The 13,816-nt window shown below is 38.2% G+C and overlaps 1 protein-coding gene across 1 annotated transcript in view; it reads right to left on the bottom strand.

The window, feature by feature from the left end:
• Window positions 1–518: 518 nt before the first annotated feature.
• The window catches only part of LOC110114055 (fe-S cluster assembly factor HCF101, chloroplastic), a 60,777-nt gene continuing 47,479 nt past the window's right edge, over window positions 519–13,816 (bottom strand). Inside the window, exon 11 of the mRNA XM_028700605.1 lies at window positions 519–784. Coding sequence (XP_028556438.1) covers window positions 719–784 — 66 coding nt within the window. The 3' untranslated portion in view covers window positions 519–718. The remainder of the gene's footprint in view (window positions 785–13,816) is intronic.

Below are 13,816 nucleotides of genomic sequence, written 5' to 3'. Positions count from 1 at the left end.
TATGTATTAAGATCAACTGAATCAATTTGGTATCATAGATACTAAACTAAGTGGAACTCAAATTCATGAGCATTCCACATTGACTTAGTTCAAGGATTACCTTACTTAGAATAGATCAAATTCCTAGTCTAGTCACACTTCTGGTTAATACTTGACCGACCAATAAACATCATTCTAGCATATTACAAAACCACATAAGCACTTAAGATACTCATTTCTTCATCTCTATAGCATGCAAAATCATATAAATAAAAAAATTCCATATTTCTAATGACCTTAAGGATGAAGGCCGGCATCGGCTAAGGAGAAAGGTAGGCTCCTAAACTGCAAGTTCTACTTGAAGTTAAATTTTCATGGAGCATGGTTTATTCTGAGTTGTTAGACAACAACATTAAGAAGGAATATTCTTTCAGTATAGTTAAAACAATCTCAAGCTCTGAATAAAGCGGTGCCATACTAAAGATGAGTCGATGGCTTCCCATAAGCTAAAACAATAATAATTTTATAAGAACATGAGATAATATATATGTGAAATGCATTTGTAAACTTTTTTCACTATAATAAACTTAAACATTATAATAGCTTCCGCTTTATGAATTTCAAACCAGAATAATACATCAATGTTAAAAAAAAAAAAAATGTTCCTCTTTTGTTTTGGCTGGAAGTTACATTTCAGATTATCACGCAAGTTCTGTTCTGAATCGCATTACTTGATATTTCAAGATGTTAGTAAGGGAGCCTCAATTAACCGTTCCATAGTTTGCAACTGATCATAAGGTGCTATCTGCAAAAGCCATAGAAACGAAGTGATCAATGCAATTAAACTTCAATGGATTATAAAACTCTCAAAGATTTAGGTTTCGTTTGAGACGGCTTTCTTATTAATTCTTAAAGCAGCTTTCTAGTATAAAATTTTTAATTTTTATACTAAAAAGTTGTTTTAAGAAGCAATAAGAAAGCCGTCCCAAACAAAACTTTAAAGGATAACTAAAAAATAGTGATTGATGCGGTACAAAAATTAGCCACAAATTTTTCGGTCGGGGGAAAATGAAAAAAAAGAATGAAAGATTCTAATCAAAATTTAATTATGACAGATTTTAAAATCGATGGATTTACTTCAAGAATAGTGCAATACAAGAATTAATGGATTATACATGTTTTGGAATCATCTCAAAGAATACTTAAGGATTTAAAAGTCTATCAGAATAAATTTTGGTTAGAATATTCTAACCAAAATGTTTTTTTTTTTAATTTGAGTTAGAAAATCCAAAGTAAATTTTGATTATAATTTAGTTTTAAAATCCTTGATTTATTTTGAGATATAATACAAGAGTTGATTGTTTATACAATCCCAAAAGTTAAAGTATGTGGGCTTTGAATATTCAAGCTTTGAGGCCCGACCTCTCCACATATATTCAGGGAAAGTTTTACTGGATTATATTTAATGGGGAATTTTCAGAAGACAAATTAGATAGATATAAGCCACTATGCAGTAATTTTGCCCTCTTAATGAGAATTTTAAGATCTGAGTACTAGTTTCCTATAGGTGTAAGCTCCTATACTTAATTACCTCTCCCGATAACGAGAGAACACTTTCAATTAAGGCTAGTCATTAAACAACTACTTAATATCCAGTGCATAGTAGCAACAAATTAGAAGTTTAAGATTCAAATTATAAATTTACCACCCTTTCACTTAAAACAAATGATGGAGGAAATGATGATGAAACTAATCAAAATCTCATGATTCTGTCGTCCTGAGTCATCATGGTGCCTAGTCTACTTTATTAAAAGAGATAGTCGACCTAACCTGACAGAAGGATCATTGCAAGCAGCCATAAGTTGTTTCGTACAAGGGTCCATTGCAGACTTGGGATGATTATTTGTTTTAAGAGATGAATTCAAGCCAACATTAGCTAACAGAGGGCTTTGTGCCCTATCAATTATATCTTATAATGTATTACTCAATGGAAACTAGCCATTAGGGAACATACAGGCTTTTTGCCATTACTGTAATATAGTGGAGTCATTCGACAAGCCACTAGGTAAGAGGGCCGTGATCATAATCGTTTACCACGTGGAGTCGTTCTGGTCAAACTACGGGACCTTTGTTGAACCATTTGACCAAAATAAAAATTAGACCAATCATAATCACACAATGTAGAGCAATCTAGCCAAACTATAGGCTTTATGGAGCCATCTAATCAAGCCATCGATTAAAGGACAACTGTCACGTCCTTAATAACATGAAATTATTTGAGATTGAATCCGAGTGATATTCTTGACTGAATATTTTCTCTTTGTGAGCTAGAGTAGTTCTTTGATTTATCACCCTCATCAAATAGTTGCGGAGGGGTGGATGTGTTTTGCTATAAATTATTTGATGTTTAATTTAAATATTAATAATTAAAGTTTTTATAGATCCAAAGTCTTAGAGTTTCAAAGAAATTTAAAAATTAATCCCTCCGGTTGATATAAACTTTCAACACACCAATCATCGGGATGATGTTAAAGTCATTTGAAAATGTTCATATTTTAAAATTTTGATAGATATTGAACTTTAGTGTTTCACTTAAATTTAGAAATTAACTCGAGTTGATATTAGCTTTCAATACGGCCATAATCGGATGATATTATAGTCACTTGAAAATATTTGTATATCATAGGAATTTGGAGGCATTTAAAAGATAGAGTCTCCTTTGATTAAGATTAACTTTCAACAGGGTCATCATCAAGGTGATGTTAAAATTATTTTAAAATATAATATTTTGTTAAGGTTTGAAGGCATTTGAAAGATAGGATCACATACGGTTGAGGTTAACTATCAACACAGCCATCATCGGGGTGACATTAAAATCATTTTAAATAATATAGTTTTTGTTGAAATTTGAAGGCTGTGGGCTCCGAAAATTCGGCCCCGGCCTCCCCGCCGCGCGATTTCTTTTTTTATATTCGGCGAGGGAGTTTTAACGGATAAGTTCCAGGGTAAATTTTGGAAGGAAGATGGGTTTGTAGATAAGACACTACCCAGAGATTTTGCCCTCATTTTGCGAGGACTTTATGATCCGAGTTCTGGTTTCCTATAGGCGCAAGCCCCTATAGTTAATTACCCCTCCCGATCACAAGAGAGAACTTTCGATTAAGGCTAGTCAGGGAAAGTCGTCGACGAGAGCGAAGTCGCACAGCCACGACGGGGTCGGAGGGGCGTGCGAAGGGGAGAAAGGTGCCTTCACAGCAAGCGAGCTCGCGTTGGTTGCTTCCGATCAAAGTATCGGAACTTCCGATCTGGCTGGAAGGGAAAGTCGTCGACGAGAGCGAAGTCGCACAGCCGGGAAGGAGTCGGAGAAGCACGCTGGAAGGGAGAAAATTTCCTCTGCAGCCGGCGAGCTCCCGTCCGATCAAAATGTCGTGGCTTCCGATCTCACCGAGAGAAGAGAGCGAGAGAAATGTCGGGGGAGAGAGGGAACCAGCGACGGGAGCTCTGCGAAATGGAATGGCCCGAAGGCTTCGTTCGCTCTGGTATTTAACGACGCTGAAGGAGGCTTGATCGAGGCGAGCGTGGGTGAAGCGACTGCATTCGGCGCCGTTGCAGGGTGTCTCGGCGGGATTCCTTGCGAATTTTGCGGGTTCGACAGTCCGAGGTGCGGGATTTCGGGGATTTGCGGCAGAGACAGGTACGTTGATTTTTTTTTCTCTTTTTGTTATTACATGGAGGTCAACAAAGGCATTTGAAAGATAGGACCCCTTGTAGTTGATTATCGTTGGAAAGTGTGCAAATTTTATTAGGATTTATAATATGCCTTTTGTCCACTTGTACGAGTGTTGTAGATCATGTAGCGTAGAAGGGAATTTTAAACAAATAGGGATATTATTGTATGATTTCAAGACATGCATAGGATTTGAAAGTCATCTTGCAAAATTCCTACAAGTGGAAGGTGTGCAAAATTCCTACGAGTGGAAGGTGTGCGGATTTGACTTTTACACTTAAGTATTTTGCACTATTTAAAAAAATAAAAAAACAAGTATTTTGCACTATTTATAAATTTTCACGATCGCCTTCTGTCTGCTTGCATGAAAATATTGTGAATCCAGTGGCTAAAAAGACAATTTTGGGTCAAATACACGGAATAGATATAAGCTCATTTAACTTATTTGAAATTTTATTACTACTGCCGATTACAAAAATGGGCTCCATAGGAGAATCCTCCACCATGTATACATATGCGAGAGGGAAGAGCTTCATATATCCCAAGGCACAAATAGGAGTTTTCATTTAAGTTCTTTGCAAGTCATCTATTGAGTTCCTAAGATTTCTAGACATCCTAATTTGTTGTTGTCAGCCTAAGGATTCGATAAGTATCATATTTGAGTTTGTAATGAGCATGTCAATTCAATCCAGTCCTCTGTAGATTACGTTATATTACCTACTTGTATTTTAATCATTGCTTGCATTTTAATTCTTTTAAGCATTTGATTTTACATTGTAATTTGCTTAAATCATTTAGGTTTAGGAGCTTTGTGCTCCCTGTATTGTAATGTTCAAGTTCACTGTAGTGCCAAAAAATTTATAAGTCCGAATTTCAGCAGAAATTTCAATAGCCTCATGACATCTCCTCCATTTAGGGAAAATTTTAGGAGGGCTAGGCCTAACCACCGCGCTAAAAAAGCACGTATGACCGGTGTCGGGTGACATCGTGGTCGGAACTCTATAATCCCACCACATCAAGAAATACGTGTTTAAGATATCTGCATGGGAAATTTAGATTAACCAAAAATACTTGTTTGCTTACACAAGTCAATACAAATGTTCTAAATAACCATATAAATAATTCAATTGTTTCCTCTGACAAAAAGGTCGCCACTAAGAAAATGTTCTACCAATGATTATTAACAACGACAAATGGTGCACAAACTTAATTATATTTCTTTAGCCTATAACAAGTATCAAAAAGTACATCTCCAGAACAGTCATAATATATCCTACCCATTGCATCAACCCAAAATAAAATTTAGCAATATATCAAATTCATTAATTTGGACACCCCATGCGAACATGTTGTCATTAACTCGACGATCTATAAATATTGAATAAAAAAATTAGTGACCTCAAATTCAATTTTTACTCATTTCTCCTTCTAAATAAAGTTATATGCCTCCCTCTTAGAGAATCCAACATGCTCGATATCTCCAACTTCCTCTACAAGGTAAGAGAATGCATCAACGGTTCTTATCCCGACTTATGTCATTGATTTCAGAACTAAAGCTTTCTCATTATCAATATCCTTACATGATCTCATGAGGTGTCGATCTTCTAGCCTAGCCAATTCATGATTGTGGGATTCAATAAATTTTTTCACATTTCAGTTTCCAGCTTCATTAACTGTAAACCTAACCAAAGATAGACAGCTCATTCTGGTCTCTGATTTTTTATATTTCAATTGGGAATTTAAATAAAATCTCTTCTTTAAACCAGCTTTTGAATAGGCAAAGTTTTTTGGATTTTAATTTTTTAGAATTTGGCCAGTAATTGTGATGATCCTTGAGCACAATCAAGCCAGTATTATGGTGTTGACCTCTGTATAATACCCAAAAGAGATGAAAATGAAATGCATACCTGAGCGAATCCCGCAAATACCGCTGAAATTTCGCAAATCCTGCTCAAATCGCACCATATCAATGTACATCCGGAGCCGTTCCGGGATTTCTGCGAAAATTCTGCCACCGTTGTTCAAAACGACGCTACGCATCGTCATTAAATAGGAGAGGAAGAGACCTCCATTCAGCTGCTCTCTCCCACGACGTTCTCTGACTTCCCTCTTCTCACACACGATCTCTTCACCCATTATCTAAGCCGATCATAGCTTCCGACTGATCTCTACCCGTCGCCTCCTGTAGCCACAAATCCACATTACTGCCTCTCGATCTTCCTTCTCTGATCCACGGTCAAGTTCCCGATCTCCTTCCCTGTCGCAGACCCTATCTCTCCCTATCCCGACCTCTTGCTTCTTTGATCCAGTGAGAAAGAGAGAGAGAGAGAGAGAGAGTGGAGGCCGAGGCCGAATTTTCGGAGCCCACATGATCGAGCTCTACCTGTCGCCTTTTGTATCCACAAAAGGACGCTGCCTCTCGATCTTCCTTCTCCGATCCACGATCAAGTTCCCGATCTCCTTCCCTGTCGCAGACCCTATCTCTCCCTATCCCGACCTCTTGCTTCTCCGATCCAGTGAGAAAGACAGAGAGAGAGAGAGAGAGAGAGAGCAAGAGAGTATTTCCCCTACCTAACCTCCACAAGACCTTGCCTTGCCGAAGCCGAATCTCCAGCTTAGAGCCAACGTCCACCTCGCCTCTCCATCCCGATGTCGCTCCTTCGAACGATCTTCCCTACCTGTGGACCGGAAGTTACGTCATTTTGATCGGGAGCAACAACCCGAGCCCGCTAGTGAAGGTAGATTTCTCCCCTATGTGCTCTCCTTCGACCAGATCCAATCAACCCGCCGAACAGCAGAGGGAGGAAAGGGAGAGAGTTTATGTAATTTTGATTAAAAATAATGTTGATTAATTTTAATCAAAATTAATAATAATTATTAATTAATTATAATTAAAAATTTTATTTTAATTAATTATAATTAATTTTAATTAACTGAAATTATTAAATTAATTATAATTATTGTAATTAATTATAATTAAGAAATTAATTATAATAAATTATAATTAATCTTAATTAAAGTTAATAATTAATTAATTATGATTAATTAGTATTTTTTAAATGAAATTTTAATTAATATTAATCATTTATAATTAATAAAAAATATTTATAATTAATTATCTTAATTAATTATAATGACTTTTATTAATTATAATCTTTAAAAAAATCCTCTCTTACCTCGGCATGCGTGTCGGGCCGGCAAACCACCTATGCACGTCTTTATTGAGCGTGGTAGGGGGGAACCCAACGCGACACCTACGATGAGGTAGGCAAGTAACCCTTCGACCCACGTGCCAACACCGACAACCCCGCGAAGGTACGAATTTTTCTAAACTCAGATTCTCTCTCTCAATGTTCATGACGGACTGGAAAACCGCCCATGCACGCCTTTGTTGCGCGCGGTGGGATGAGACTCCGGTGCGGCACCTACAGTGAAGCGAGGTAGCTCATAAGTACCCCTGAGCGGGGGGAAAGCAAACTGTTTTTTCAAAAATGCTTTTAAGAAAAAACCCCATTCACGCCTTTATTGGCATGGTGGATGAAAAACAAAATATCACCGCCGCAGTGTCTCACAAACACCAACCGTGCACGTCTTTGTTGATGTGGCGGGTAGGCGGCCTCTTGGTGTTTCCCCTAAACGGGGGAGACGCCGGGAGGCTGCCGAATTTTTGTCCGAAAAGGACAAGGACTTGGACAACAACATGGGACATTATTTGGACTTGGACTTGTAAATTAAAGGAACATTAAATGCAACTTGAACCATAACTTGAATAAAGAGGAAGAATTTGAACTAGAACTCAACAAGACTACGAGGACTTGAATATGAACTTGGACATACAAAATTGACTACAAAGGACATGAATTGAGACTTAATTTGAATATCAAACGGACATGACTCGGACATGTACAAGAAATTGAACAACAAGAAGCTTGAACTTGAAAGTGATACAAGGGACATGGTGAATTACAAATGACTACACTCCAATTTGATTTGAGCATACATCGAACTCAGACTTGGACTTGGATTCATTTGAACACTGATTTGAATATTAATAAACAAAAATTTGGACTTGTTTATTAATAAGAATACTTGAATTTAATTGAAAAAAGGACCCTAATCACATGAGCTTAATTTGAGCATGAAATGAATATGGGCTTGTGGATTTCAACATAGCTTGTAATGACATATTTTCAAGCACGGATCAAATGGAGAAATGCAATAGTATGTTCATGCTTAACAATACAAAGTCTTCAATGAGCATAAAAAAATTCTCATTTCAATTGAGAAGTCACTTCATCATACATGGCTCGAGCCATCTTCATACCAAGGGATTTGTCACATTCAAATTGGACAATTTACGAGCAATAATATCATTATGAAAATCATGAATTACTTTGACTAGTGCAAGTAACAATGTGCTTACAAGTGACTACAAGGAGATTATAAACTATAATAAGTTCACTAGCAAGCATGCATGAAGTGCTTAGTGATGAATGTAGCAGTGCTTCTGCAATCGACGATAATAGAGATACTACAAAGATGGCCCATCCCTCATGAATATAGATACACATATAATATGTTATTTGTAAGATTTCAAGAAAAATATGTCCATCCTCTACAAGCAATAGGGGTGCAATAGATGTGCAAAGAATAACATGATGAATACAACAACTACTTGTTAATCAACAAACATGGAAGAATTGACGAGGAATGTCATTCGTCTGATAAATGGTGTTAACTTACGTAGGAGCAACCACAAGGATTCACGATGATTGAAATTTCTACATCTCACTCATAAGCAACAATCAACACGAATAAATATTCTGATTACAAATGATGTTGCCAAATCACCAGTCTACATATGAATGGTATGAATTCCACGGTGCCTACACTAATAAGTTTATAAGTTTATAAGGAGAACCTGAAATCATCAATAGAAAAGGTTCCTGCTGAGTGTGTCTTTGAATCGTCAGAAAGCCCTCTACAAATGTGTTGATGATACAGTAGTCCCCACGAGCATTGAAAAGATGCATATGATAAGTATGAGAGGTTGATGACAAATGTGATGATGCCCTATCGGCAAATGTCGAAGCATTATGACAAGTATAAAACTCCTATGGGCTATTGTAGAAGACTTCTATACATTCAATGTACCACTCACAAATAAAATATAAATATTTCAAAATACTCCTGCATGTGCACTGTAATTTGTATACACATAGGTACACTAAAGGAGAAAATACAATCTCGACCCGCATGGGCCCCGACGAGCGTATCATTAGTACACACGTGACGTCTAGAGATCCTGCGCGGGTTATTAAATTTGAACCCGATCCTCCTAAGCAGGTATAAAGGAGTAGACAGGGTATAATTATAAAATGCCCCCAAACACCCGTATGTGCCCCGACGAGCGTGTTATAAATACAAACGTGATGCCTAAGGATGTTGTGCGGGTCAATAAGCAAATTCAAGCTCAAACCCGATCCTTCTATACAGATCAACAGAAGTTGGAAGGGTTCGAACCATTAAATAAACATACGGTTGTGGCGACTGATATATTTGTTTTAATACATTCATATTAGGCCTTCAACGCCTATAATTAAGAGAATTACTAACAAAGGCATAAAGCCTACAAAACCCGATCACTTATCAGCAAGTTGATAGGGTTGACAAGGTTTCAAGTTTTAAATGCCAATATTTTCAAATGACCCAAAAAACATCCCGATGATGGTCATGTTGAATGAAAACTTCAACCGGAGGGGTTAATTTCAAGCATTTTCAAATGCCACCTCAAATATCCAAAAAGTCCAAACCCAAAAATCATAAATTCAATATATTTAAAATTGAAATAAAGCCATCAATCATATAAAACTAAATCCATTCGCCCTGCTACAATTTGCTAAGGTGGACAAATTAAAAACTACTTCAGCTCACAAATAGTTAATGCCTAGTCGAAAATATCACTAGGATTCATTCTCAAATAATTTTCTGCTAATAAGGACGTGGTACGTGTCCTCTAACCGGCGGTCTGCCGCCAAATGGCACCGCAGGATAAACGGTTATGACCCGGGGCCCTCTGAACCGAGTTGTTTAGCCACCAAACGGCACCACAAAATATCGGTTATGGCCAGAGCCAATACGCTCCTTAATGGCAACAAATCCTTGAGATATGGATCAATAGGATATGATCGATATGGCACAAAGCCCTCTGTTAGCTAAGGTGGATTCAAATTTGTCCACTTAGACAAACATCCAAGCCAGGTCTACAAGGTCCCCTTAGATGAAGCAACCCATGGTTACCGACAAGGATCCTTCTGTCAGGTTGGGTCGACTACCTCCTCTAAGTAGACTAGGGACCGCAGTGGCTCGGGACGACGGAACCATGGGATCTTGATCAGGTCCATCATCCATTCTACCACCATCCGCTTTAAGTGCTAGATGGTGAAAATTTCTATTTTAAATATCAAACTTTTCAAATTTCCAAATCCAAACCCAATTCCCAAAATTCTCAAACCCATGCTGCTACTATATGCTTGATATTGTGTATCCACGGATATAACGTATCTGATTGACGACTAGCCTTAATCGAAAGTTCTCGCTCATTACTGAGAGGGGTAATTAACTATAGGGGCTTGCGCCTATAGGAAACCAGAACTCATATCATAAAGTCCTCACAAAATGAGGGCGAAATCGCTGGGTAGTGTCTTATCTACAAACCCATCTGCCTTCCAAAATTTACCCCGAAACTTATTCCATTAAAACTCCCCTCGCCAAATAAAAAGCAAACAATCAATGCACGACGGGGAGGCCGGGGCCGAATTTTTGGAGCCCACAAATTTCTAGAGACTCCGCTGGGGAATGGTTTCTCTTTCCATCTTTGGCTAGTCGTCTTAGTGCTATAGTAGCAATCATATTAATTTGTACTCAAGATTTTGAGTCTTTCAAAATGATCATTTAACGATTCAAAACATGAATTTTCTAAATTGATCATTCAGCAGAGTTTTTAGAATGATTTTTATTGCTTACTTATGCTAATCATTTTTGTCTATTTTTACCAAATGCATGGCTACAATTACTAAATTTCAAGATTTGCTGGATAGAGTGGCTAAGTTTGAGAAACTGAACTTATCTAGATCAGAAAATCACTCTGATAAGCCCAAGAAGGCTAAAGCCTCGGGTGCTATAAGAGGTGAGGCCGACTCTACGTTTTTCTCCAGAGGTGATAAGGGGAAAAAGGTGATTTATAATGTAGACAAAGGCAAGCAGCCGATGCAATTTCAAGAAAATCGTAAGCAACTCTACAACCTTAATCCTCAACCAAAGCTCGTACTCGGGGGTAATGATAAGCCACGAACTTACCAGGCTGGTGGAGAACGCTCCAGACATGCAATAGGAACTGGTGATAGAATGTTCCCATCCCTCAAGAAAAAGATAAACAAAGAATATTCATTCAAGAAGGAAAGTGTCGCAAAGTTATTTCGACAGGTGTTGAAAATGGGTCTAGAACTGCCTGAATGCAAAAGGCCTGAAGAGTCGAAGCACACTAGTGACCCAAATTATTGGCCATATCATCGGATAGTCAGCCATCATATTGAAGATTATTATGTTTTTAAGGATTGGCTCGAAAGAAAATACCGGAAGGGAGAGATCACATCATCAAATAATGTATTGACTAATCATAGAAAAGAATCAACTAGGGTAGTTACGTCCTCTTTCATACCCCAAGTTGAAGAGAGAAGAAATGAAAGGAAGCCAGCTCAAGAAGAGCAGTGGGAGACTGCGGTCTCTAAGAAAACTGTGAAAATGTTGAAATAGCTTGAAGGAGTTCCAGGGGTGAAGTGGAAATCTCCTACGGAGCCAATATTAAATTTGAAAGCTCTGCCTATGCCACTAGCTTCTACTTCTAAACAATTCCTCAATCAAGCTTGTACTTTGAAGTTTGGAAAGATGAAACCCTCCAAGAAGAAGACTAAGCTGAAGAAGCCCAAGGAGAAAATGACTGCAACCCAAAGGGTTATCGACAATTTGGATGAGTACTACCAAAATGTGAGACGACCTATTAAACTCGCTGACTTTATATCGGGGCTTAAAATAAATAAAACTAGATAAGGTGATGAGGAATCCCTTCCCGTAAAAATATGTCAGGTTATCTCAGTGGCACAAAATATGCTGATAAAAGAAAAATACATTGAAGTACCCTATGAATCCTGTATGATGGTGTTACCAATGGATTACAGTTCGGAGGAGGATCTGAATTTTCCAAAGACAGATGAGTCGGACCCCGACATAGCGTCACAAATGAGACATGTAAACCTAGGTGGTGACTCTGAATCAACAGATGAATCCCTAGATGCACAATGGCGGACTCTAAAGAAAACGTGTCATTAAACGAGTTTAATCCAGAGGAAGTCACTCAAGTACAATTAAGGAGTGGTAAAATACTATCACCTCCACCAAAGAAAGGGATCCCTAACAAAGATAAGGGGAAAGAGATATTCATCAACGATGATATTATCACTGAAGATCCTAAGAAAAAGAATACTTCAGCCACAGTGGAGATTATAATGTCTTATCCCATCTGAGAAAAATTCTGGCGCAACTCAGCATATACGATGTCTTAGTAATGTCTAAACACCTCCGGGAGACTTTGATTCAGGCTCTCAAGGATCCCGAAAGATACGAGGCATATTTTGCTGAGCGTAATATGACAGAGGTCCTACAAGCTCGTAATGAGCCATTCATCACTTTTTCTAAAGAAGATATGATGCACGAAACGGCAAACCATAATCGCCCTCTATATGTTACTGTAGAAAGCGATGGGATGATGATTAGTCAAATCCTGATCGATCCAGGGTCATCTATAAATCTAATTAGCTTGAAAGAACTAAGATCACTATGCCTCGATGTGGAACACATTTGATCAGATAAGCTAATGATACATGATTTTAATGAGAAGGGGCAGAAGACCCTAGGATCGTTTATACTCTCCCTCACATTTGGAGAGCTTCATACATATGCCAAATTTCATGTGATTGATGCAGATACTGCCTTTAAAGCACTCCATAGCCGCCCCTGGTTGCATGAGTACGGCATCGTCCCATCAAACACTACACCAATGCATGAAGTACCTCAGGGATGGAGAAGAATTCAGAATATCTGGTGACATTCAACCCTTTGCAGTTCATTAGGTGAAGATATATGAAGATGCAAAGTACTTCATTCCAAAGAAGCTGAAGCCGTCGAGCTCTCTTGAGGCACAAGCATCAGATCCAGAAGTTGCAAAACAACCTAGATAAGAAACCAAGAAGAAGCAGGTGGGGAGAAAGAAGGCAACACCGACTCTTCCAAAGGCATCAACCACCCCAAAAGAAAGAAGATACATACCTCACCTAGGAAGTGACACGGATGAAGATGATGTCACACCTACAAAATCTCAGAGGATACGCCAATCAACAACAAAAAGGAGTATGGAGGTTGAATACTCAAATGATGATTATGACTACGATTTTATCTACATGAACACAGTGCGTGATGTGTTCTCCAGAAGAATAGACAGCCTGTCAATCTCAGATAGTGTATTCGTAGTCACACGCATTCCCCTGCAACACTTCAAAGAAGTTATTCCTCGAGAGGTGCATAATGTTGAAGAGCTCGTGAAATTCTATATACCTCTCCCAAAAGAAAAATGTGGACCAGCGACTCTATTTTATTCAATCTGGAAACTCGAAGAAGAGATAAATCGAGATTGGTTTCGTCCACTCGTTGATTCCGGGGAATTAGTCCCTACGAGGTTTCCCAAGTACAATACCAGAAATATTCAAAGAATGTTGCGAGAGCAAGGTAAAACTCGTTCCTCCAAACATCAAGTTCGTTTCTGCTTGAGCCTCTGGTATCGAAGAAATCCCCACTCAATAAAGAAGAAGGATATTTTTGCAAAAAAAGGTCTAGGATTTATTATACGAAAGTATCCCAGAAATGAGATTTGCCGAGCAATCACAAGCATGGAAATTGAATCCGAGAATGGTGGTTCTAAAGAGACATACGAAGCTGATGATTACGATTAGCAACCTGTAGAAGCCAAACCTGCACCAGAAGAGCTTGAAGATGGTG

This window comes from Dendrobium catenatum, unplaced genomic scaffold, assembly GCF_001605985.2.
Source record: "Dendrobium catenatum unplaced genomic scaffold, ASM160598v2 fragScaff_scaffold_1557, whole genome shotgun sequence".
In the NCBI taxonomy this organism is placed as follows: domain Eukaryota; kingdom Viridiplantae; phylum Streptophyta; class Magnoliopsida; order Asparagales; family Orchidaceae; genus Dendrobium; species Dendrobium catenatum.
Note: the sequence above shows the minus strand (reverse complement) of the source record. Positions and strands in the feature narration are given on the sequence as shown.